Source organism: Actinia tenebrosa, unplaced genomic scaffold (genome assembly GCF_029948245.1).
Source record: "Actinia tenebrosa isolate PJP-AT-01 unplaced genomic scaffold, QUT_ActTen_1.0 PGA_scaffold5__44_contigs__length_20552954, whole genome shotgun sequence".
NCBI classification, from domain to species: Eukaryota; Metazoa; Cnidaria; class Anthozoa; order Actiniaria; family Actiniidae; genus Actinia; species Actinia tenebrosa.
The window spans coordinates 7,155,216-7,179,791 of record NW_028292582.1 but is presented as its reverse complement, the minus strand read 5'-3'; the positions used below and the strand labels follow the sequence as shown (position 1 = coordinate 7,179,791).

The following is a 24,576-nucleotide window of genomic DNA, read 5'->3' as shown; positions in this document are numbered from 1 at the left end:
GGGTCCGCAAACACCGCCGCGGATACCGTCTTCCATAAAGCGGTACATGTCGTATTCCGTTAGGAGATCCAGTTGCGCGTTTGTCTTCTTTAGAAGTGCACTCCAACTAAGCCCAGGAGCCGTGTAGAAGTTCGCTGGATCCAACCCGTAGTATTCCATTGCCATCTTTCGAAAGCTTTGGAAAACATCTGCGAGCAGCACTACGTCTGAACGTAGGTAGATGTCGTGGTATTCTCCCATATTCTCACAGGAGTACTTTTCCCACACATCTAACGCATGCTGGTACTCCTCGTCCTTTATACCGGACTCGTTTAGGGTGCTGTAGAATCTCTCTTTGGGTGGTAGGGGTTCTTTGAATCGATCCCAGGAGTCCATGTATTCGTATGGGTAGACTCCTTTCCTTTCCGCGCCGTATTGACTGGAAATGGGGAACTCCGTGTTGTATTTAACCAAGTTTGCTAAGGAGTCCGCCATGAACTGCTGCGAGTCTAAGAACTTCAGCTTGCCCACAGTTACGGACATGTACCTTTCTTTGTTGTTGGGTATGCACTTTACTTCGGAGCCGTCCGTTCCTTGTAAGAGTAAGTGACTGTCGTAACCCCTTAAATTATGAAAGAATACGGGTATTTCCATTTCTGGATCTACTTTGAAGTTTATATTACATTTCCAATGAGCCGCACCTCTGTATTTGCCCGTGATGTGGCAGTGATCTCTAACCTTATCCACATAGAAATCCTCAACAAATGCTTTGTGGCAGTGAATGCAATGCGTGGTGGGCTTTCCCGGCTTCTCACCCTTCTTAGCATACTTCCCGCATTTAAAATGAGCTTCTCCTAAATACTTTCCATCTTCATCCCACGCTTTCTTGGCTCGTCTTCCAAACTGAAGAAGCGTATGTTGGCAAATGTGGCATTTTTTTGCCTTGTTAAAAGCCTCCTGGTTCTCTTTGGTAAATTCCATCTTCTTTGGACGTCTTAATTGTTCTCTTATCTCTTCCTCCTCTTCTCGCAATGCTTCTAGAAACTCATTAGCTGCGTTCTTACCTCGGTAAATTACAGGAGGGTCGGCCTTACCGTCTGATCTGACTACTATGTAACCAAAGGAGCAGATCTCGTGTAATCCCACCTTATTCGTAGCACCACTTTTCTGCTCTTCCTTAGTTATCAACGCTTCAAAGTCTGCATATATCACGTAAGGCACCTGCATCTGCTTTTGATGGTCTGAGTAGGATAGGTTCTTATCTGTAGGCATCTGGATCCGTTGCGCCACTTCTTCGACTCCGCGACATATTTCGTCGTGATCCTTTAGAGCTTTAACGCTGGTAAAGGATAATAAGCAGCAATCACAGAAGTATTTCTTACCTTTGTGTTTGGTGTGTCTGTAAAATAGTCTGCTAATATGTTTAACCCACGAATAATGTCCGCCGTGGTAGAAAAGGTGTATTCGTTCTCCTTTACTCTTTGACCACACTAGTGGTACTATCGTTTGGTCTCTGACTCCGTAAACGTTAATTGCTAAATCGTTTATTTCCTCAAATATGGGGATGTCTATCAACTGCATGGGAAATTCCACGCCGTCCCACTCCAAATCGTCTGTTGGGTACTTGCTTGGTCTACATGGATCCTTATCTACTGGATACAGTGCAGACCTGATTGCCCACATAAAGCAGCGGTTGTCGTCATTCTTTACGTTAACGATTGCCTTCTTCCTTTCTACCCACACCGGCAGGGGTACGTAACTTCCTCCTCGTATTGGCACGTACCTTGCCATGCTAACCTCCATACCTTCTACCTCCTCCACTGTCCAACCTGATCCTTCTTTCGTGTAGTTAGACAGCGATTCCATTATTGCTTCTAAGGCTTCGCTGAGTGACCTATCCAGATTCGTGGACTCTAATATCACTAACGACTTTGATCGCAGCATTGCTGTCGTCGTTACCTCATCTTTTGATAAACTTACTTCTACCATTATACTCGCTTTCAGGGCTCCTAATTCTTCTATGCCTTTTCGAAGCGTTCTCTTGACCTTCCTTTCTGACTGACGCCAAAACTGCCTAACGTCAATCTCACCGTTACCGGGTATTGACACCGTTTCGAAATTGCTTTGGGATTCCATCTATATAATAGGAAATATCTTATACCTAATTCCAGACCCTTTTCAGATCGTCGTAGTCATACTCACAATCCTGACAATGCCAAAACAATTTAACCTTAGTCTCAAACTTCTTACCACATCCACAATCATAGCTGCTCATACATTTCGTCTTCATCTTCAAATGCTTCTTTAAGTCCACTTCTTTCTTAAAAGTTCTCTTACAATCTTCGCACTCCATATATAGACTATCATATTTTACATAAAGACGGGATGCGGGTAATCGCGGTACGAATCGAGGGGGGTACTTTAGACGGGTAATCCTCCGGTGGTCGTTGCGCTGGAACCCCCATCCCCTATACTACTGATGCAAACATCTGTAGGGGAAAAAGACATCAGATTGGTTGTTACAAGGTAAGACCTTCAACCACATATTAAACACAACTTTGAACAGCAAGGACCAATAGATTATTTGTTTGTATTGTTTAGCGATAACATTGTACCAAAAAAGCATTTCCCACACCGGGAATCGAACCCGTGCCACGGCGGGGAGAGCGCTGGATCCTAACCACTAGACCATATTGGAATATGATTAATCTATGGTCTATGATAGTGCTATTGGAAAAAATTTATGCAGCAGATAAATTTCTCGGATAACCGACTTATTCACTGAAAGTCAGAAAACTGATGGCATGTGTTATTCTGATCGGAAAGTTCCGCAAAACTCGGTCTCTTCCGATTGGGGGAATCTACTTTTCCCGCTCTTTTCGGTTTTTCGGTTGACGCGTGTAGCGTTTGTCGGTAAAGTCAAAGTTTTCAGCTTTTTTCTAATGGTTTAAATAGTAAGCATCCCGGATCAACATGAGTAAAAATAGGGGAAATTTAGGTTTGAAGGAAGGAAGTAAGGAAGTCTCATATAAAAAAAATTAACTCCATGCACAAATAGCAGAGCAAGGTTTCGATCCTTGGACCTCTGGGTTATGGGCCCAGCACGCTTCCACTGCGCCACTCTGCTAATGATGCGATCTTTAATTGCGAGGAAAGCAAGCAGGACTGTAGAGCAGACAAACTATTATCATTCACATTTGTTCAGTCGTTTTTATTGGCCGATAGAACTCCACATAACTGCCCATATATGAAACCTATTTTCCTCCGTATTTTCGTTATGGTTTCTCACTGGCTTTGCTTGGAGTAAAATGAAAATAGGAACATTCATCAATTTTGATTTGTAAATATATTTTTTATTCAGCCATACTTTTTCACAACGTGTACAGTTAATTTTGCGCACAGTCGTAGTTTACTAGACCAGTGTTCAAACAGAAAGACATTGCATTAAATATTATACAACAACATATCTTGAAAAAGAAATCTTCTAGTTCAAGTTATATTGATAAGAAAGCTAAAAAGGCAACCATTTTGGAGAGTCCGGGTATCGATCCCGGTACCTCTCGCATGCTAAGCGAGCGCTCTACCATTTGAGCTAATCCCTCTTGTTCTCGAATAAATCATATGGTTCAGACACACTATCGTTAAGAAATACACTTTACTTGTGATGTGAAGATTTTTGCCATCACTAAATCACTCTTTGATCAAAAGAGAAAAATAAAATTCGTAATTTCAATGCTGGTTAAAAATATACTTCTTACTCGTGCTTTCAAAGAAATGCCCGAGGTATAAATTGGGCCTTATTTGTGTTCTGTCACAAATCGCAGTCGCGTTCAAAGCTTATGCGCAAGTTCTATGCGCGTGCGTAGTATGCGCCACATAAGCACATGGTCGAGCAATGGCGGAATTTTTCAAGGTTTCGTCAGAGGGATGACAGTGTTCACGAAGAATTCTTTCGTTTTTCTGATATGAAGCCCGAGTTAACGCAGATATGCGTCTAGTTTTAACGTCTGCTTGGGTCGCATTTTTCTTATGACAGTCCAGCATGTACACTCAGCCATGCACATCAAGAACTTGCTAATACTACATTGTTGACTAATGGACCATTTTTTGCTTCACAGGTATACGTACACACGTTATATATTACTTTTTTTTATACAGTAAATATTTTTTCCGATATTGCAAACGGAATCGATCGAACACTACGATAAAGTGAATGTAGTTTATAAGAAACAAAAGGTTTTAAAATGAAAAGGCAGCGTCAGTACGTCTTAAAATACAACGTAAGTTTTACACCGTGATATGACTGACGTTTGATAACTGTTTTCACCTGAACAGACTCTCAGTAACCAGACATTCTTATGAATTATTTAAATTCATATTATCGTAACATATATAGAAGGAGACAGACGAGGTACCAAAGGATGAAAGTAAGGTTACGAGGTGTTCAGAGTCAGAAGACGTTCAGAAAGTCCTTTCACAGGTAATGTTTCATTTAACTTCATTTAACATTTCATTTGTAGAAATCCTTTTTGAGTTTATAGTTTACACTAAAACAAAACAAGACATTTTTTACTTTTAGAATATCATTACAACTGAGAAGCTAAGACAATTGGAGGATTACAAATATTTGAAAACAACTAAAAAGAAACATGGGCTTAGTTAAGGTATTGAACTGATTACTTGATCTTTTGAAGGAGGTTTTTACTCAAAGTCTATAATATTCCCTATTGCCGATATTTTGATTATATTCAGCGCCCTGATTGGCTGTTGCCTGGACCCGGTCCTCTTCTAATTACGTTGACAAAGTAAAAGAAAAGTTATTTAACGTCGATCCGCGGTATTGAAGTACCCTGAATCCTTCGCCATTTAGTCTTGTCTTGGAAGAAGAAGAGTCAGATCGAATATTTGATGACTTCAAGCCGAGAGAGCTAGCTGGGGTCTAACTTTTGTTGATCCGGACGGAGGTTGTATGCATAACACGTTTTCAAACCGGAAATAAAGAAAAGTTATGATGATGGCTTGGCATAGAAACTGCGCAAAAGTTGTTCGTAGGACAAACTGCTGAACAAAAGGAATAACTTTTTACAATCTTCTTGTGATACCGACCCCAGAACAAATTCTGAGCTCCATATACATTATTCCCGTCGAGTCTTTCTTTGTTTCGTTATTTTTTCTTGTTCTTGTTCTTAATCTTGATCTTGTTCTTCTTTGTTCTTTTTGTTCTACTCGTTCTTGTGAGTCTTGTTGTTGTTTTTTTTCTCATTCTTGTTATTGTTGTTGTTCAGTGTTGTTGTTGTTGTTCTTCTTTTTCTTCTTCCTCTTCCTCTTCTTTTCTTCTTTTTCCACTTTCTATTTTCTAGCTTCTTTTGTATTTTTCATTTCAATATTTTACCATAATACCTACGTACAACATACTAAATTCAATCATTATTGTTGTTGTCGTTTTTATTAATAACTTTATTACTTTCCTCTTTCGCAAGGTACTCTTTGCAGTTCTTGCCGCTATTCTAGTGTTGGGAATATCAAACAATGGACCAATTCACCAAGTAAATGCTAAGGTTTTGAAAGCAAATATCGCCAGTGCCGTTTTCAGTCCATGGCGGTATACTCCTGTTCCTGTTGGCCGTTATCATAAAAGACTAATTAACGGACACCAAATATTTCTTCGAATATCTAATGATAAAATAAATGGCAGTACGACCTGCAGCGATCCTTACGGTAATTACTTAGATAAGAGTCTAAGGTTCTTAATTCAAAGGAAAGAGCGGGGAAATTTTAACTTCTGACAAATGGTTTGCGCGTCTAGCAGAAGAACCGAAAAGCGCGGGAAAATGGAATATACCTCAATGGGAAACGTTGAGGAAACTTTCCGATCAGAATGGCACATACCACTATTTGGTTTTACACACGGAATTTCCGTTTTTCCTGCAAATGTTAAGCATCCTATGTACTAAGCTATTGCGGGTTCTCCGGTTTCCTCTCTCCTCAAAAATCAACTTCAAATTTTCAATTCGATCTTTGGGCCTTCACCTAGTTTGGAGCTTACCCTGTTGTGATTGTCCTACGCTGTGATACAACAGCTAACGCTTAATATTGAATTTAAATTTCCCGTTAATCTTTTAGATTTTGTATGCATTTCGTATGCTAGTTATTCACAAATCTTGTCTTCTTGCGCCGCATATTCTATTTTTATGGGTTTTTTTTCGTTTCAGTTCCTGTAGAAATTGAGAATTTCAGGATGGGACAGCTTAAATTTGGGAGAATAAAGGGTATACGGTCTGGAAAGTATTTGGCCATGAACATCAATGGAGATCTTTATCCATCGGTGAGTGCAAGAATATGATAATTTATTGTGGGATTATAGGAAAAGTCAAAAATTTCATACTCACTTAATTCCGACCTTTCATTCGTTTTGCCTCCTCAATTTTTTAATATTTCTGTTTCTACTCGCTTAGACTAAAGTCAAACGTGGAACTTGATTTGAGCCGAGCGTAATAAAATCAAAGAAAACCGCCTTGTTATCCATTTTTCAATTCTGTTCGGCTCATGTTAAGTTCGACGTTTGACCTGAGCCATACTCTCTCTCTCTCACACTCCCTCCTTCACTCGCGTCCTTTGTTCACTCGTTCCTCTATGGCTATCGTTACTGCGTGCAGTTTTCCATATTCTGTGAACTTAGTTGTCACAATCTGCACGCTGAAATTTGGTTTTTCGCTTGCCGTCAATCAAAAATAATCAGTCGGTACCTTTTATGTTCTTGACTGGCGGCAGTGAAAAAACCCATTTCACAACAAGCCGTTGGAATGTCTGAGTTGGCAGAATATCGACAACTGCAATAATGATTGCTTTTTTGGTTGATGGACATTGATTTTCTTTCAGACGAACCCCAACGACGCCGAGGTTATTTTCAGGATAACGAGACCGAACTATCAATATATTTCATCTCACGATTATTATCGAAAAACGTTGTATGATACATATGTAGGGATAAAACGAAATGGCAAAGCATTGAATGGCTGGAAGACAAAGAAAAATAAAGCTACTAGGTTCTTCATAATTGCACCTAGTAGGTGTTAGTCATCAGACACGAGCTGATGCTTTAAAATGATAATGCCGAATAAAACCATTTAAAAGTTAACCATGTTATATAGATGTATTTTTGACTGGGGTGACTGGAATGATACACGAAGTTTTAAAGTAAATCAAACATTGAGAGAATGCCAAATATCCAATCGGTGCGCTATTCTATTTTTTGAGCAATGTCCAAGGGCGGATCGAGCCAAAAAAAATTTCTTCAGCCCCCCTTGCCCCCCCCCCCCCCCCCCCTGGATCCCCCCCTGGATCCGCACTTGATGATGCAGCTCTAAGAAGATCTTACCCTATTGGATGAATACAATAATGAAAAAAAATTCGTATTCGCAACGCATGCGCCAGACTCAGTGTGGATACTTAAATATTTTGAGCTCAGTCATTTCTTTATTTCTTTATTTTTCTTTTTGGTTTTTCTTAGACTTATTAGTTTTATAGTTTTGAAATTTGTGCGTTTTATTCAAGAATGATGATTGTGATATTGCTGTCATTACTGAATCGTGACTGTCTTCGAAAGTTTCTGATGACCTAAGTAGCATACCTGGTTAACATCTATCCGTCGAGACCGTCCCGGTAAACAAAGAAGTGATGGTATACACTCAATTGAAGAATCGTTGTCGGGTTCAGAAACATAGAACATAGAAGCTGAGACCGAAATGGCACATGGGAAGTACGTTAATTAGATGCATTCTGTGACCGGCGACCCGTGGCATCATCCACTGTTTTTAATACGCGTTTGGCATTCTAAACCAACTGCATGGATGGTGCAAATAAATAGATTATAATATAATTATGTCATTTTCCATGTGTCATTTCGGTCTCAGCTTTTATGTTCTATGTTTGTTTCTCAGTAAGCCAGCCCGAGCAAAAATGTCGTTCGGAAAAAAAAGTCACCAGTTTGTAATATGGAGGACAATATGTTGAGATCGAGTACAAAGACTTAAAAGAAGTAGTCTTTGTCTTTTCCTCCATTTTATATTCACCTTTCACTTTTTCTAAATTGGGCTACCTGTGATGATATATTGGCAACAAATCTTCGTAGCCCCTCCCCACTAAGTAATATTTTATACCACTAGTCACCAGCTCTCCTCGATCAAACCAGCATTGCATCACCCGCTGTCCGCCATTTTGTTTCGCCGGTTTTAAAATTTACTCTAAAAATTTGTCACAAAAAGACTAGTTTAATTTCTCGATGGCGTCTGACAGTAAAACAGAACATCCTGCCTTAGGACAGTCACATTTATCTAAGCAAGATATATCAAAACTGGTAAGCAATTTGGTCTTTTAAGTTTAAAATTTACTCCACGTGAAACGAAGAAAATGAATAAAATAGCTGTCTTTGATGATCAGTCAGCACTTAGAGTTGAATTCTGTATGTTTGGTCTTCAGAATGTAGAAGAACTGAATCCTTTAACTCCAGATGTTATAAGCAGACAAGCAACTATTAATATCGGTAAGATATAGTTCTTAAGCTGGTAAACACTGTAGATCGAGTCTACAAAAACTTGTCATATCTCATCACGATCGCAAAGTACAGCAGTAGAACGGCACAACGAGGTCGAAAGCTTGTAACAAATACAATTCAATAGTTTATTTCAACACGTATAATCGTCCAGGAGAGTTAAGTTGGTTCAAAATGCCAACGTGAAGCTTATTACAGATTGTCTTTGTTTCCCAATACTAATTTGCTTTCAAATTAGGGGCTTTCATTTATTAGCGGATGGAGGGGGGGAGGGGGGGGGGGGGTCGGCAAAATCACATGGAAGGTTTACAAACTTAACCCAACCCTCGCCATGGCAGAGGTAACAATTGCATAACCCCCCCTTCATCACCCTGCAATAGTTCTCAACCCCCCTCAATACCTCAATACTGAGGTTATGTAGGCTCATAAGTTTTGTAAGTTTGATATCAGTCGATATCTATTTATCAATTGAAAAATCAATATTAAATCGAGATGACAGCGAAGCGTTGTCTTTAACATCTAGTTTTCTTATTAAATATTAGATTGATTAGTTTTTTAAATATTTTACTCCCTTGGGAATGTTTGCAATTTACCAAGAATATGAGTATTAGAAGACAAGAGTGATATCATTAATATTAATTTATTGGTATCTATTTGTTTTCAGGTACCATTGGTCATGTAGCCCATGGAAAGTCAACTGTTGTCAAAGCTCTGTCTGGAGTCCAGACGGTCAGATTTAAAAATGAATTAGAAAGAAATATCACAATCAAATTAGGATATGCAAATGCTAAGGTACAATGACTTTGTATTTGTCTAGAGATATTAACCTACACTAGTCCGTCACATTATAATAACAATAATAATAAAGACTTTATTAGGGTAGCACTTAATAGGCCATGGCTGATAAACTTATTGCCCGCATTTCTTGTCATAACAGCTATATGGTACAGGATGTTTTCTGTACTAAAGATTTAAATGAAAAATGTGAACACATTTGCAAAAAGGTTTGTAACTGTGCTAATGTTAGTCAAATGTTAGTCTTTCCTCAGAGTATCTCCTCTACCCTACCCCACTTGTTACAGTGTCTTCTACATGGAGCATTGTCTCATGACAATCCTACCCTAGCTAATCATTATACGTTTTATGTGGCTTGTATCATCACCCCTTCCCTTCCCCACTCAGGACAGTATGTTTATTTAATTACACGTTTAGAGTCTATATCTGTAAGATAAAGCTGTGAATAAAAATACCTCTCAGACTCGCTCGTTCGCGATATGATACGAAAAACTCGTAAATAAAAATACATCAAGCTCTTAACATGTGATAATCTTTAAGTATTTTTCTTTTAGATTTACAAATGTGATCATCCTAGCTGTCCCAAACCAGGCTGTTATCGGTCTGCTGGTAGTGCAAAGGAGGATGTCTTCCCATGTGAGAGATCTGGCTGCCCTGGAAAATTTAGACTCATGAGGTACTGTATGACAAGCTAATATTTATTCACTTGAAGGCTAAATATACTAAAAATATGTAAAAAATATATACTGCATTGAGAAATACCTGTTTAGGCTAAACAAAAAAATAAAGTGTGTTTCCTGTTGCATGAGAAAAATAATTGCAGTCGGTAGGTCAGGTTTTATTTTATTTATTTTATTGTTTACTGATACAACAAGATATTTTTTCATTTTCAGTGGAAATGAGCTTACTGGGAACCCTGTGGTGCATTTGAGAATGAAAAAAATATTAGGCTGGCAAAAATCAGCAAGAAAATTAGAGTCAATCGTGCAACAGGAAACATGCTTATTTTTTTGTTTGGCCTTACCATCATGTGCAAGAAAAGAAAATAATCATGTGATTACAAAATAGTTCAAAGAAAACCTTGTATCAAATACAACCAATTGAAACCAACAAGCAGACAAAAAATAGGCAAACTTGTATTGGTGGATAGCGCTATCTGATGGATAAATCTTATCCAGTGGATAAATTTATTGGATAACAGCATCACTTTATCCACTGAATAGGATTTTTCCATCGGAAAGTACTGCCCTTCGAATAGTCTGCCCTTTGTACAATTGGGCCGACAAAGAAAGTTCCATATATCATGCCAATGCAATGTGCAATGTTATGCCCATTTAATAGCTTAATACATTATTGTGCATGTGCTGTGGGCAGTTAGAAGCACACAGGGGTTGGCAGAACATAAGAGAAGCATTAGGAAAAGTATTACATGTAGTGTAGTGCTTCTCAACACTTCTCTAGTATTTTGCCAATATTTAGAATGGGTTTATGATCTGATCAATGGTTATTGGTCATGCAGGCATGTATCATTTGTTGATTGCCCTGGTCATGATATTCTTATGGCAACAATGTTAAACGGAGCAGCTGTAATGGACGCTGCACTTTTATTGATTGGTGAGTATTGCAGTTGATGAAATCAAGATTGTTTTTTACAATAACAGAGCTTATTCTTGCAATCCAATTGGCTGACCCAATCAAGTCTTCTTTATTAGTGTTGATTAATTAATCATAAGTTTTTGAAGGTGTTCATTAAACTCACAGATATTTTATTTATCAGGCTATGCCTTCTGGTCTTAAACTTGATAAAACACTCCTGCGTCTTTATTATGAAAGAAATTTTTATATACACTAATTTTAATAAAGTTAGTCACCAAATATCCTAGAAAGCTGAGATCACTGAGGATAATGGGAAACAATTCATATCAAACAGGTAAAACGTTTTTGATACAAACTGCAGCTTAAGGATGCTCAGGAGAGGTGAGACTGTATTAATAGAAGATGTGCAAGTCCATCAACAGTTATCAAGCGGTTGAAACATGTAAAATATATCTACCCATAATCCTTGTTGGTCTGAGCTTTACAACTTTTCAGGTGACTAACTTTATTGAAATAAGTATATACGAAAAAATGACTAAATTTCTTGATTACTTTTATTTGATAGCTGGCAATGAGTCATGCCCCCAGCCACAGACATCAGAACACTTGGCGGCTATAGAAATTATGAAGCTAAAGCACATTCTGATTCTACAAAATAAGATTGATTTAGTCAAGGAGACACAGGCTAAGGATCAGTATGACCAGATCCTTAAATTTGTGCAAGGCAAGTGTTGAAACTTTGATATTATCTATTAGTAAGGATACCATTTAGAGTGCAGATTTTGTTTATTGAATCAGCTGCTGAAATTTGTTGCAACACTCCAAAGCTCACTCCAAAGCTCTCTGGTTTCAGGTACGATTGCCGAAGGAGCACCAGTCATACCGATATCAGCACAACTCAAGTACAACATTGAAGTGATTTGTGAATATATCTGTAGGAATATACCTGTGCCCGTAAGGGACTTTACGTCGCAACCTAGGCTTATAGGTATGTATTGATGAGTTTCACGTGACGTCATATCCTGTGTCGCTCAGAATATTCATCAGCTGAACCACAAGTTTTAGATAGAATTCTTTCTGGTTGACAGCACATGGGGGTCAGTGTTTGACCACCATTTGGAGCAGATACTGAGATTCAAAGATTTTTATTCGTTGATTGAAATCAAGCAATTGTTATTATTTGTAAATATGAATTTAAGGATTTTGTTGTACGAAGGTTTCATAGCAGTTATTCTCGTTATTCTCACAATAGTTGTTCATTTTTAATATAATAATAATCATAATAATTTTTAATAATTTGATTTCGAACTACTGATAAAAAAATGTTAAAGCATCTTATTGGCTATGAGGTCATAAGAGACTGTTCATTATTTAACTGGGGGAGGGGGCTGGGTGAGAAATTGGAAAAGGAGCCCATTTTTTTAGGGGCCCCCCTACAAAGAAAGTGATCTTTTTCAAGACCCCCTTCACTATCTTTAGACCTTCAAGTCCCCTCCCTTAAATCCATAAAAAAATTCCAGGGCTCCTCCTTTTGTACGTGAAAAATTTTCAAGGCCCCTCCTTTTCTCACCCCCAGTTAAATAATGAACGGTCCCTAACTAAACTTACTTTGAACTCTAGAAAGATAAAATATTTTCTCTGAGACTAAGAGGTCACATGTAACTGATTTCATGATATTGATTTTTAGTTATCAGATCGTTTGATGTCAACAAACCAGGCTGTGAAGTAGATGATTTAAAGGGAGGTGTTGCTGGTGGAAGTATCCTGCGAGGAGTACTAAAGGTAGGTTTTTAAACAGAAGACCAGGGGCTTAAATAATGGCAGCCATTAGTCAAGCCAGAACTAGGACTTGTCCTGTCAAATCTTTGCCTGTCAAATCTTTGCCTTGCAGGTCATTTTGACCTGTAATGTTGAGCCAGAAATGAGGTATGACTGAGATAAAACTAATTGGGCCTGTCATCATGACAGGCGACTAATCAGCCATTATTTTATATAAGCCTTGGAAGGCTGTCGTTTCTTCAACTAAAATAGACTCATTATTAGACTTAAGACTATTATTATTAGACTATTAGACTTATTATTATCTTGTAAGGCCTAGGGCAAACGTCGAACTTTCCATGCACCGAACTGAATTACATCAAAGAATGCCGCCTCATTACCACCTGATATCCATTGTTTTTAATGAGTTCGGTGCATGGAAAGTTCGACGTTTGCCTTAGGCCTAAGTCATTAGACCTTTCCCTAATAGAGCAGTTTTCGCATGATTGTGAAAAGCTCAGTGCTGTTAGCATGCCGTGACGTGGCCGTGATGTTTTCTAGAATTTTAATTGGCTGATTTTTTCCCGCGCAATGTGATTGGTCTGGTAATGAATAGATCTCGGCCTGACCTTGTCCGCGCCGTGTTCATTCCGTGTTCCGGGCATTGATTGGATGGAGAGTAAATTATCGAGCAATGTGATTGGTCTGGCGCATGCCTTTTTGCCGTGTCATGACCGTGTTCATGCCGTGAGCTTTTCACAGTTGAATTGAATCGAATTTTTTTGAATTGAAGACTTTAGTTAATGAGGGTGACGCGTGACAGTAATTTTGTTAACTGATAAACTTGTAGCCCTCAACAGTCATACGAAAACTGCTCTTAGCTGTTTTCAGATATTTTTACATTCGTAAAACAGAATAATGCTTACATGTACTATCGACGAAAAGCATGACAAAATTATTACATCTGAATTTTTAATCAAGTAACTTCAAAGTTCGATGCCGCCAATTACGCTAATCCAGGTAATTAGGCTATTGTTATCGTGGCAGTATAAATATGACCAATCTGACTTTATTCTTCACTTGACTCTGAAGATGACTTCCGCTCAGGTTGTCGAAACGTCAGTCACATCAAACAGTGCTTCTCAGGATTACATCCACCCGGATGATCATAATACTTCGATTAACATTCATCCGCCTGGGTTCAGACCGTTCTATATAATAACTTCAAAGTGTTAACGTTTTAATAGTGGCGCCTATTAGTTTATCAGCACTGTAAATTTTCCTACATTATTGTCCTTGACTTGTACGAAAGGAACATTTCTGACACCATGTCACTTACTCACCTGCAAGATTGTCATTCTGTCATTGTCACAGGTTGGGCAGGAGATAGAGGTTCGTCCAGGTATCGTATCCAAAGATAATGAAGGCAAGCTCCAGTGTCGTCCTATTTTCTCTCGTATTGTATCGCTGTTTGCCGAACAAAATGATCTTCATTATGCAGCTCCAGGAGGTCTGATTGGTGAGTTAACTATACCACTTCTCAAGGCTCGAAATAAACACTATCATATAGCAAAAGTACTAGAGCTTTTCTTGACTTCGCAAGTTAAAAAAAAAAAAGCTCATACACGTCCAATACACACGAAATGAGACGGATCGTCATGAAGAATTGAGGATCCGTCTAGCCGGATGCCATTTCGTGAAAGACCACAGGAAGCCCATTTCAGCGATTCAAAACTAGAGTTGGTCTAGCATTGCAAGTAAATGTTTCCATATGCTGGATCTGTACGAATTTTTCATCAAGAAACAGAAATTTTCTGGTCCTGGTTCTTTTTGTAGGCTTTATGATATCAAGCTAAATATTCAGTTATTTCAAAAAACCTTGAAGCGGCTAACGGCAATCCGTGATTGGTGATTGCATGACCGAAAGAAACAGTGTGTATAAATCGAAGCACGAATAATCGAGGTGTTTTAAGACTACATCTACTACATCTGGACGCTAACCTTTATGTTCTTGACAAGAATAACTATAAGAAGCACAGGCCATTCCAGCTATTCTTGGATATTGAAATGACCTATCTCCTATCGCCTATTGCTTATTACCTATCACCATTCGCCCCTTCAACCTTTTTTAGCATAGCATAGAATAGAATATCTGGTAGCTGTGTACATGTAGGAGACTAGTGCTGATGAGCGCACACACTTTTCACACTTAAGTTTTCGCTGTTCACGTGCAGTTCGCCTTTTCGGCGCAAACCGTCATGTGGTATAAAATTGGTTTGAATTTTGTTACGGTCACCAAAACGTTCGGATATTTGTTCTCGAATTTCCGTACAAATGTACTGGCTTTAAATGAAATATTTACTTGGATTGTTTAGTTTGTTCTCTAAATACAAGTAAGATTTTTTTTTCAAAGCTTGATTGAAACTTTTCTTACTGCTGTTAAGAGAGCTAACTAAAGAAATCTACCTACATTTTCTCTTTAAACTCAGTGAATTTGTATGGGAATCCGAGAACGATGTCCGAACTTTTTGGTGACCGTAACACAATCCAAGCTAGCGCCGAAAAGGTGAATTTCTAACAACAACAACAACAACAATAATCGTGTTTATTTAGTACCTGCTGTGCTATATAATATTTACAAGTGAAAATAAATACAATGTATAAAAAACCTAAATAAAGGTACATACTATCTATAATAACCACAAGGGCTAGCCGAGATAGAAAATTGGGTCTATGAATAAAACATAAAAGATCTGGACATATTTATATTCGAAAGACGCGTCCAGCGCCATCGACCCGTAACGCACACTCCACACTCTGCTACAACACAATGTGAACAGTCAGGCTGCCCTCGTTGACTAGAGCACAGTAGCTTTTATTTCTAAAATCTTTGCACTTTGTAGGTGTGGGAACCAAGATTGATCCTACCCTTTGCAGAGCTGATAGGATGGTTGGACAAGTGCTTGGAGCTGTTGGGGCTTTGCCTGAGATCTACACTGAGCTTGAGATCAGTTACTTCCTGTTAAGGAGACTGCTGGGCGTGAGAACTGAGGGAGATAAGAAGGGTGCTAAGGTATGGGGAACATTGGTATAACTCTCAATTCTATCGAACCTGGATCGAACCTTGGACAGATCTGAGTCAAGGCACAGCTAACTCGTAGATTAAATAGGCCCTTTGCAGCTTAGTAATCACGTGCTGATTAATTCACTGAGAGCAAGTGAATGAACATCTTGATTCCCATGGGTGAAATATACTGGTGAGCAAACAAACTTTCTACAACCTGTTTCGAGAGATCGTAATATAGCTGCATTTCGTGACACACTGGATACACATCGTTTCATTCAGTTCTTTACAAGTAGCTAAAAAGAATCACCAATCTGAAATAAAATAAAAAAACTTGCTCACCAGTACAGAGACGTGACTGTTAACTGCAAAGGGGTCTATTGGAATTGGGATTTTGAGGGTTGGGTTTTGTGGAGAGAGGAAAACCAGAGAAACTAGAAAAACCCTCAAATTAAGGGGGAGACCTAACAAACTACCGTCACATGTGAAGCTGAGTCCAGGAATAGAACCCAGCCATAATGATCTCGTACCCAGAGCCCACGTTCCTCTTGGGCAGCACCAAGAAATTAGAGGCTCTGGCTACAGTCGACACATATTCGATTCCCGCCGACTCGGTTCCGTACTGTATGTTTGTAAGGTTGTTTGTTGGTTTTCTCCTGTGCTTTGTTTCTCTCCGGGGTCTCCGGGTTTCCTCTCTCATCGAAAATAACTGAAGAGCCGCTCTGTGGAAATCCTATTTATTTTTAATTCATTCATTTATGTAATCTAGGTAACAAAACTGACCAAGAATGAAGTATTGACGGTCAACATAGGGTCACTATCTACTGGTGGTCGTGTTCTTGCTGTTAAAGCAGATTTAGCCAAGATTATCCTAACTCAGCCTGTCTGCACAGAAATTGGAGAAAAGATTGCATTGAGTAGACGAGTGGAAAAACATTGGAGGTATGAAAGCCTTTATGCTAATGATAATTATTAATCAATATTATTATTCAAATTATTTTTTTGTCTTTTTCATTGGTCAAGATAATTGCAAATATTGTATTTTTCCCTTCCCATTTTGTATTTCTCCCTTCCCATTTCGTATTTTTCCCATTCCCAATGGACCTAAATCCCAAATTCAGTGACTGTTCTTTTATTTTCAGGTTGATTGGATGGGGACAAATTCGACGTGGAGTGACAATCAAACCAGAATCTTAATCTTAACCTTATCACAGAGATGCATTTACGCCATGATATAAACGAACAAAACCGATGCTGGTCCATAATGCACTGCGAAAAAAAAAAGACAATTGAAAGAATTTCTAGAATCTGTTGTACAATATTTTCTCGTGCACGCTTCCGCTCGTTACCTATTAGCCATTCTGAGGTTGAGAAAATAGCTGGGTCGAGTTGGAATTGCAGTGCAGTGTGGGGTTGTTTTAGGGGACGAAGTAGACGCCGCCTTGGAAATGTCACCTTAATGCCCCATAATCCTTTGCAATGCCAACTCGACGCATTTTTTTTCGACCGGAATGGATAATATCATACGTCAAAAAAATCTGTCAACTGTATGGAATCAGTGTCGATTCTGCCCATGCATTTAGTCCACCAGGAATAGTGACGTCATTTTCAATACCTTTACCATTAAAAGCCAAGTCTAAATATCTCACAATCCCCAGGGCCCAGTTGTACGAAGCCTGGATAACGCTATCCGGCGGATAAATCCTTATCCAGTAGATAAGTTGATGCTGTTATCCAATAAATTTAGCTACTGGATAAGATTTATCCGTCGGATAGCGCCGGTATTCAGGCTTCGTACAACAGGGCCCAGGTGATACAGTAATGATGGATGATAGACTTGAAGATTTTCATTAGAAAGACAATAATCTCTGATTCTCTCTTGAGAAACACCTGCCAGCTTTTGGTGTGTGAGTATCTGGGTATAGACCAACTCGGCTAACAAATTGTTTTAACCAATTCAAATCTACTGGGAATAATTTTCTTGGTATACTATATTTGCATATCATATCCATATCAGTGCCTCAATGACATGGGAATATAATGGACAAAGATTTGAATTGGGTAAAACATGCCGAACCCGAAATGCTCTATTCACGATGTGAATCCAATCAGCGAAAGGTCACAATGATATGAAATGTTCCTAAACTTTGTCTGCACGTTTTTCTGGCATAATACAGTATCATCTGTGATGACATTATTTGCATATGAATATAATGCATTTCAAGCTTAGGCCCCGTCCACACGTACCCGGAAATTTTTGTATCCCTATCCGGAAATTTTCGAAAACGGTCTCTAGAGTGGACATTTTCGAATACGCTCCGAATACGGATACGTGTTGACGGTCATATCGGCCAATTTTTTGAATACAATGACGTCAACGCGATTTTGCGCATGATCAATAAGAAAAACTATCCGTCAAGGGACTAGGCATTAGCGTACATCAGGGCGGATCATGAAATTTCTGGATACGTATGGACAGTGAAAACGATTCGAACACGCTGCATGTGGTTGCAAACATTTTCGTATCCGGAAAAACAAAAAAAAAAATTGCGGACGGGGCCTTAGTAAGCAAACTGCATGATGGAACAAAACCTTCACTAAGTAAACCCTTTTTGAAAGAGCTGTATAAGATTTAACGCTAGTATCGTGTAGAAGAAAACTAAACATATTAAATGGATACTGGTCAACAAATATATTCTATTTAATGTGTTTCTTGGTGTGCTTGTGACGTTGCAGCATCAATGTTGTTTGAATTAAGCATAGCATTTAGGCCTCGTTGACACATTAATTAAACGTTAATGCATTTCCGATGCGTCTTGGCCTTGCATCAACGCTGAAACGATCGAAAACGCTCTAAAGAGTGGAAACATTTGTGACATGCTGTCTAGTAAACTATTTACAGATATTGTAACTAATTCTGATCATAAACTAGAACATTTACTTCCATCTAGAGCCAAACTATTAAAGTGCTTGAGGAAAAACAACATTTAAAACCAAGTTTCAAAACAGATCGTTTTAAGAACTCTTTTATAATCCATTACGCCCAGAGATTCAATACGTAACTAGTCCTTGTATTGATGTCTAATTTTTCTTTTCTTGTTTACCTGCTTGCCTGCCTGCCTGCCTGCCTATTAAAAGAAAATCCAATGGGTTCTCCTGCAGTTTGAAACATATCACTAGCGCAGTTGAAAATCAAGATTTTCAAATTACCAGCCTACAATGACAGGCAAACACTGCCCGTCGTGTGCTATCAACCAGAGAGTATTCTATTGCTTGGTATCAATCAGCTAAAGGAATCTCATGAATCTCATTACCAGCCTACAATAACAGGCAAACACTGCTCGTCATGTGCTATCAACCAGAGAGTATTCTATTGCTTGGTATCAATCAGCGAAAGGAATCTCATGAATCTCATTACCAGCCTACAATAACAGGCAAACACTGCTCGTCATGTGCTATCAACCAGAGAGTATTCTATTGCTTGGTATCAATCAGCGAAAGGAATCTCATGAATCTCATTACCAGCCTACAATAACAGGCAAACACTGCTCGTCATGTGCTATCAACCAGAGAGTATTCTATTGCTTGGTATCAATCAGCGAAAGGAATCTCATGAATCTCATTACCAGCCTACAATAACAGGCAAACACTGCTCGTCATGTGCTATCAACCAGAGAGTATTCTATTGCTTGGTATCAATCAGATGAATGAATCTCATGAATCTCATTACCAGCCTACAATAACAGGCAAACACTGCCCGTCGTGTGCTATCTTGGTATCAATCAGCTAAAGGAATCTCATGAATCTCTTTACCAGCCTACAATAATGACAGGAAAAGACTGCCCGTCGTGTACTATCAACCAGAGAGTATTCTATTGCTTGGTGTCAATCAGGTGAATGAATCTTATGAATCTCATTACCAGCCTACAATGACAGGCAAACACTGCCCGTAATGTGCTATCAGCCAGAGAGTATTCTATTAATTTGAACTGTCTTAAAGTGTAGTGTATGTATCAAGTATATAGCCATATAGAATACAAGTAGAAGTACATTATAAAACGTACACGTTAAGCTACACTATGACGTATAACATTCCTCTTCGTCGAAGTGTGACACTACAACTGCAGAGTTAGTAATATGCTCACACTAGCGTCGAAATCGGAATCGAAATCGTAATGACCGTTTTCTCAAGGTTGCGTGCGCATTCCAGAACAAGAGCTTTATAATGAGAACTATCATACATTCTTATGAAATTTTGTTTTGATAAGAATTCAAGAATTCATAAATTGATTATTCTCCTCTTTAAGTAAAACTAGCTTCTCGATTTTACTGAATTTGCGTTTTTCAAATTTGTGGCCCGTTGAATGCGCACGCAATCTTTAGAAAACGGTCTGTTGCAAGAAGCTTATACGATCTAGTGCAAATTAATTAAAATAACGCATGCAGAATCATAAGCCTTGCTTCGGCACTCGCTCTAGGCTTTCTTTGTTGTTTTTCAAGGATAGAGGCCGATGGGTTGCAAGCATTCCCAAGAAAGTCAAAAGACAAAAGCATGGCGGTCGTTGTGGTGCCCTTAACAATGGATGCTAGTTTAAAAAATTTTTGTTAAATTGCACCAACGCTCCCCCCGAGATGCTTCGACGAAGTAACGTGCAATTGAAGAATACAAGGTTCGGGTCTAAGTCACATAATGTATATCAATTAAAGTTCGGGTCACGTAATATCAAAGTTCGGGTCTAAGTCACACAATATCAAAGTTCGGGTCTAAGACACGCAATAGCAAAGTTCGGTCCTAGGTCAAGCAATGTCAAAGTTCGGGTCTAAGTCACACAATATCAAAGTTTGGGTCTAAGTCACGCAATATCAAAGTTCGAGTCTAAGACACGCAATAGCAAAGTTCGGTCCTAGGTCAAGCAATATCAAAGTCCGGGTCTAAGTCATACAATATCAAAGTTCGTGTCTAAGACACGCAATAGCAAAGTTCGGTCCTAGGTCAAGCAATGTTAAAGTTCGGGTCTAAATCACGAAATATCAAAGTTCGGGTCTAAGTCACGCAACATCAAAGTTCGGTTCTAAGTCACACAATATCAAAGTTCGGGTCTAAGTCACGCAATAGCAAAGTTTGGTCCTAGGTCAAGCAATGTCAAAGTTCGGGTCTAAGTCACGCAATATCAAAGTTCAGGTCTAGGTCACGCAATGTCAAAGTAGAATCAGGAACTAACGCAAATTAAGCCACCACCATGAAATAGAGATTGTAGACAGACGATAAGAAAAAGAGAACCAGCATCAGCCGTGACTGACGTTTAGCACTTCACATTCTTTTGACTGCGGTCTTGTTGAATGCCTGGAACTTGAACTTTCCATGAGTCAGCCTGACGAAGCCGGTACCAGCTTGATAATTTTCGAGAGCTATACCCTTGAGTTCTGTGACAGTTAATTCATAGAACGAGTTAGTCGCTTGCTGATCGTCGAACACAGGCTGTTTTTGAACTACTGGTAGAGACTTTTGGTTCACCCACTCGTGTTGGCAGTAAATTAAGAAAAATACTGCACAAGCAACGAAAAAACTCATGGGGAGCTCCTTCGGGATACCAATTGTAGTTGCAACCAAAGCTCCAAACAAACTTGCAAAACATAGCAAACGTGCAATTCGTAAGAAGTAAGGACAGTCGATGTAGGTGTGTAACTTTATGTTGGGGAAGTATGGTCGGCTCTGCTCGATGTAAAGATTCGTCTGTGCATGGACGTCATCTCTAAGTGTTACAACTACGCCACTTTCTTCCACTTGTATTCGTGATGCCTCAACATGGCCGACCCTATGTCTAGTTGTATCAAGCATGTTAGTTCCAAACAGCAGTTTCTCTTGTTCCTAGGAAAGTAAAGCAAATGCCATCAACTGAAGTACTAAAATAATGCTATTTAATTTTATTAGCTATTATTTTAAAAATTAGTACTACAGAAAAATAGCTACGATACTAGAAAGAGCAAAATAAAATAATTCAAAAAATGATAAAACTAACGGAAACTGCATGTGAAGATTGAAGGAAACAACTTAAAAAGTATATCGGGAAAAAAATTATATTTTCAAAATCACTCACAGTCAACTCTCGCCTTGCGGACACCCCAATATTACGGACACCTTGCTATTACAGACAGGAGAAAACTCCCCGACAATAAAAACTGACAAAGAAATGACCGTAATTAATCCTCGCTATTGCGGACGCTCGCTATTACGGCCACCAATAATAAGTGGCGGTCCCAAGTGAATGTGTCTGCTGTAACGAGAGCTGAATGTATACACTCAATTGAAGAATCGTTGTCGGGTTCAGAAACATAGAATATAAAAACTGAGACCGAAATGGCACATGTATATAACTTATCGTGTATAAATAAATTTTATTATTATTATTATTATTATTATTATTATTATTACATAATTATATTATAATTTTTTCATTTGCGTCATCCATGCAGTCGGTTTAGAATGCCAAACGCGTATTAAAAACAGTGAATGATGCCACGGGTCGCCGGTCACAACATGCATCTAATTAACGTACTTCGAATTCCCATGTGCCATTTCGGTCTCAGCTTCTATGTTCTATGTTTCTGAACCCGACAGCGATTCTTTAATTGAGTGTATATGAACAGTGAAGTAGTATGGTTATAAACATTTGAAATAGCAAAATGAAAATCAGACGTAAATTCAAGACTCATTTTTTCTATACAAAAGTGCTGTTGTGGAAAGAACTCTTGCTGTTTTTTTACTTGCATAAATCATCCCCTTTATAACTGAAATATATGGTTTCGCATACGCTTTTAGGTTATTTCACTTCAGAACACTGGCCGTAAATAACACTGCAAAATGTAACCCATTCTTGAATTTACGTCATCTCACTTTCATATTGATCAATATTTAGGCATTCAAATGGAAAGCAAATATCTCGAATGGAAAAGGTCCGCTTGGAGCTGGAGTGTTCCATTTACAACGAAAGTCCCCGCAGCATCGTATCAAGAGCTTTGGCATTGCCTGTGATCGTCCTGACGAGGGTCTGAGGAACTGGTATGAAACGCATGGAATGTGTAAATGATGGTACACAAACTCTCTATTCGGAAATTCCTACCGGAAAAAGAGGCCTAACTTTTCAGACGATCCGGTGATTTCGGGAATAGGTCGAAACAAAATCATAACGTATATCATTTACTGTACCTCCCAACCGAAAATTGAGACACCGACAAAGTCAAAATACTTAATGTGGCCAATATATGAAAAGCAAAAGTCGATATAGGTAGGGTGTCATATTAGACATTCCAATCAAACCTATGGGCACTATTAATAATTAGCTGTCATAACAAGACTATACCAGCTATCTACTATATTTTATAGACTTGAGTAGTTTTACTAAACCAAAAGCACTATAACAGTAGTCTTTAGCATCTCATGCAGGATAATTTTGAAACAGAATAATAGTCATTAATTCATGCTTCGCTTGCTTCGTGGTCTATAGATTTCATAACATAAAGTCATAGAAAGTTATGCAAAGTTCATAATAAAGTTCTTTACCAAAAAAAGCAAAAAATCAATGATGTGAATTAACCTCTTACGTCTATCAACAAGCGTCAAATGCACTTTTTTAGTCTATTCTAACACATAATTGTCTGGTTAGTCAATGTCCAGGCCAGTTTATTGGAATGACTAACGGAAGTGATCGAAGTCACCGAATCAAGAACAACGAATGCGAAAGTCAATAAAAAGATAGTGATATGATCAAAGTCAAAGCTAAAGCAAATACCGAAGGAGAATGTACTTCGGGTTTTTTGAGGCTCTGTTAGGACAAAAAATATTTTCAAAATCTCTTATATGTGAACAGTGTAGTAGAATGGTTGTAGTATTTTTGTATGTGAACCTCTCTTTTCAGTGATATAAACATTTGAAATATCAATATGTAAATGAGATGACAAATTCAAGAATAGGTTACATTTTGAAGTGTAATTTACGACAAGTGTTCTGAAGTGAAATAACCTAAAAGTGTACACAGTCATGTATTTCAGTCATAAGGATGATTTGCAAATGGGAAAAAAGCAGTACTTTCCACAACAGCATTTTTTGTATCATAAATTAGTCTTGAATTTACGTCATCGCATTTGCATCTTGATATTTCAAATATTTCTATCTCCAAAAGAAAATGTTACATACAAAAATGCTGCAAACATACTATTACACTATTCACATATAAGTGATTCTGAAAGAAAAATAAATCCTTGATGTAAACTTTAAACTCAATTGATGGCCAGTAATCCGTACTCCTTCTCTAAAAACCCTGCGACCCTAACAGAGCCTCTTTCCTGATGTCTCGACCAACTGTCACTCAAAACAAGACCTGACAAAATAGAATTGTCTTCAAGAGTAATTTGTTTTAAAGATGGCTGCATAAGCAGTGATGATATACTTTCTACCAAGGATACATTGAATTGCTATTTTACTACAATATTTCACTCTTACCTCAGTTGAAGACAGCGTATGGAATTTATGAAGAGCTGCTCTATTGATGAAGAGAGTAAACACGGAAACATACCGCTCTCGTATCCAGACCTTTCCTAAGTCAGTCACGCTATCAGCGTGCTTAGCGTGAATGGCGGGTGTATTTTTCCGTGAAACGTGATTGAAGTTTTTATTTATTCGTGATTGAAAGCCCCAAACAAGCGTTTTTCGAGGCTTTTTCGCTGAAAAAAAAAAACAACAAAACACACACACACACACACACACACACACACACACACACACACACACACACACACATCAAAAAGAAAAAACAGATAACACACTATTAACGAT

General features: G+C 38.4%; 4 protein-coding genes and 1 non-coding gene across 5 annotated transcripts in view; 3 read left to right on the top strand and 2 right to left on the bottom strand.

Annotated features, from left to right (window-relative positions):
• Positions 1-24,576, top strand: part of LOC148906429 (uncharacterized) — a 112,532-nt gene that overhangs the window by 70,443 nt on the left and 17,513 nt on the right. The gene's annotated exons all lie outside the window — the stretch shown is intronic.
• Positions 3,035-3,106, bottom strand: Trnam-cau (transfer RNA methionine (anticodon CAU)). Its single transcript has one exon. It is a non-coding gene; the product is annotated as a tRNA-Met (tRNA).
• Positions 4,396-7,117, top strand: LOC116291263 (fibroblast growth factor 1). The gene is made up of 5 exons (XM_031698418.2): positions 4,396-4,459; positions 4,559-4,643; positions 5,460-5,697; positions 6,192-6,304; positions 6,859-7,117. The coding sequence occupies exons 2-5, from the start codon at positions 4,629-4,631 to the stop codon at positions 7,054-7,056; spliced, it is 564 nt and encodes a 187-aa protein (XP_031554278.2). The 5' UTR covers positions 4,396-4,459; positions 4,559-4,628; the 3' UTR covers positions 7,057-7,117.
• LOC116291246 (eukaryotic translation initiation factor 2 subunit 3) lies at positions 8,178-18,434 on the top strand. The gene is made up of 12 exons (XM_089037749.1): positions 8,178-8,335; positions 8,458-8,521; positions 9,195-9,322; positions 9,880-10,001; positions 10,845-10,939; positions 11,487-11,645; positions 11,775-11,909; positions 12,609-12,703; positions 14,054-14,198; positions 15,583-15,752; positions 16,513-16,685; positions 16,886-18,434. Exons 1-12 carry the CDS (start codon positions 8,261-8,263, stop codon positions 16,938-16,940), a joined length of 1,416 nt encoding a protein of 471 aa, XP_088893875.1. The 5' UTR covers positions 8,178-8,260; the 3' UTR covers positions 16,941-18,434.
• On the bottom strand, positions 20,421-24,476 carry LOC116291255 (uncharacterized). Its single transcript, XM_089037750.1, has 2 exons — positions 24,244-24,476; positions 20,421-21,612 (listed from the first exon to the last, which is right to left on the bottom strand). Exon 2 carries the CDS (start codon positions 21,580-21,582, stop codon positions 21,055-21,057), a length of 528 nt encoding a protein of 175 aa, XP_088893876.1. The 5' UTR covers positions 21,583-21,612; positions 24,244-24,476; the 3' UTR covers positions 20,421-21,054.

Coding starts and splice junctions, on each gene's coding strand:
- LOC116291263 (XM_031698418.2), top strand. Junction 5,698..6,191: donor GACCTGCAGCGATCCTTACG/GTAATTACTTAG, acceptor TTTTCGTTTCAG/TTCCTGTAGAAATTGAGAAT. Junction 6,305..6,858: donor ATGGAGATCTTTATCCATCG/GTGAGTGCAAGA, acceptor ATTTTCTTTCAG/ACGAACCCCAACGACGCCGA.
- LOC116291246 (XM_089037749.1), top strand. CDS start 8,261: ATGGCGTCTGACAGTAAAACAGAACATCCTGCCTTAGGACAGTCACAT. Junction 14,199..15,582: donor AGCTCCAGGAGGTCTGATTG/GTGAGTTAACTA, acceptor TGCACTTTGTAG/GTGTGGGAACCAAGATTGAT. Junction 15,753..16,512: donor GAGATAAGAAGGGTGCTAAG/GTATGGGGAACA, acceptor TATGTAATCTAG/GTAACAAAACTGACCAAGAA.
- LOC116291255 (XM_089037750.1), bottom strand. CDS start 21,582: ATGCTTGATACAACTAGACATAGGGTCGGCCATGTTGAGGCATCACGA.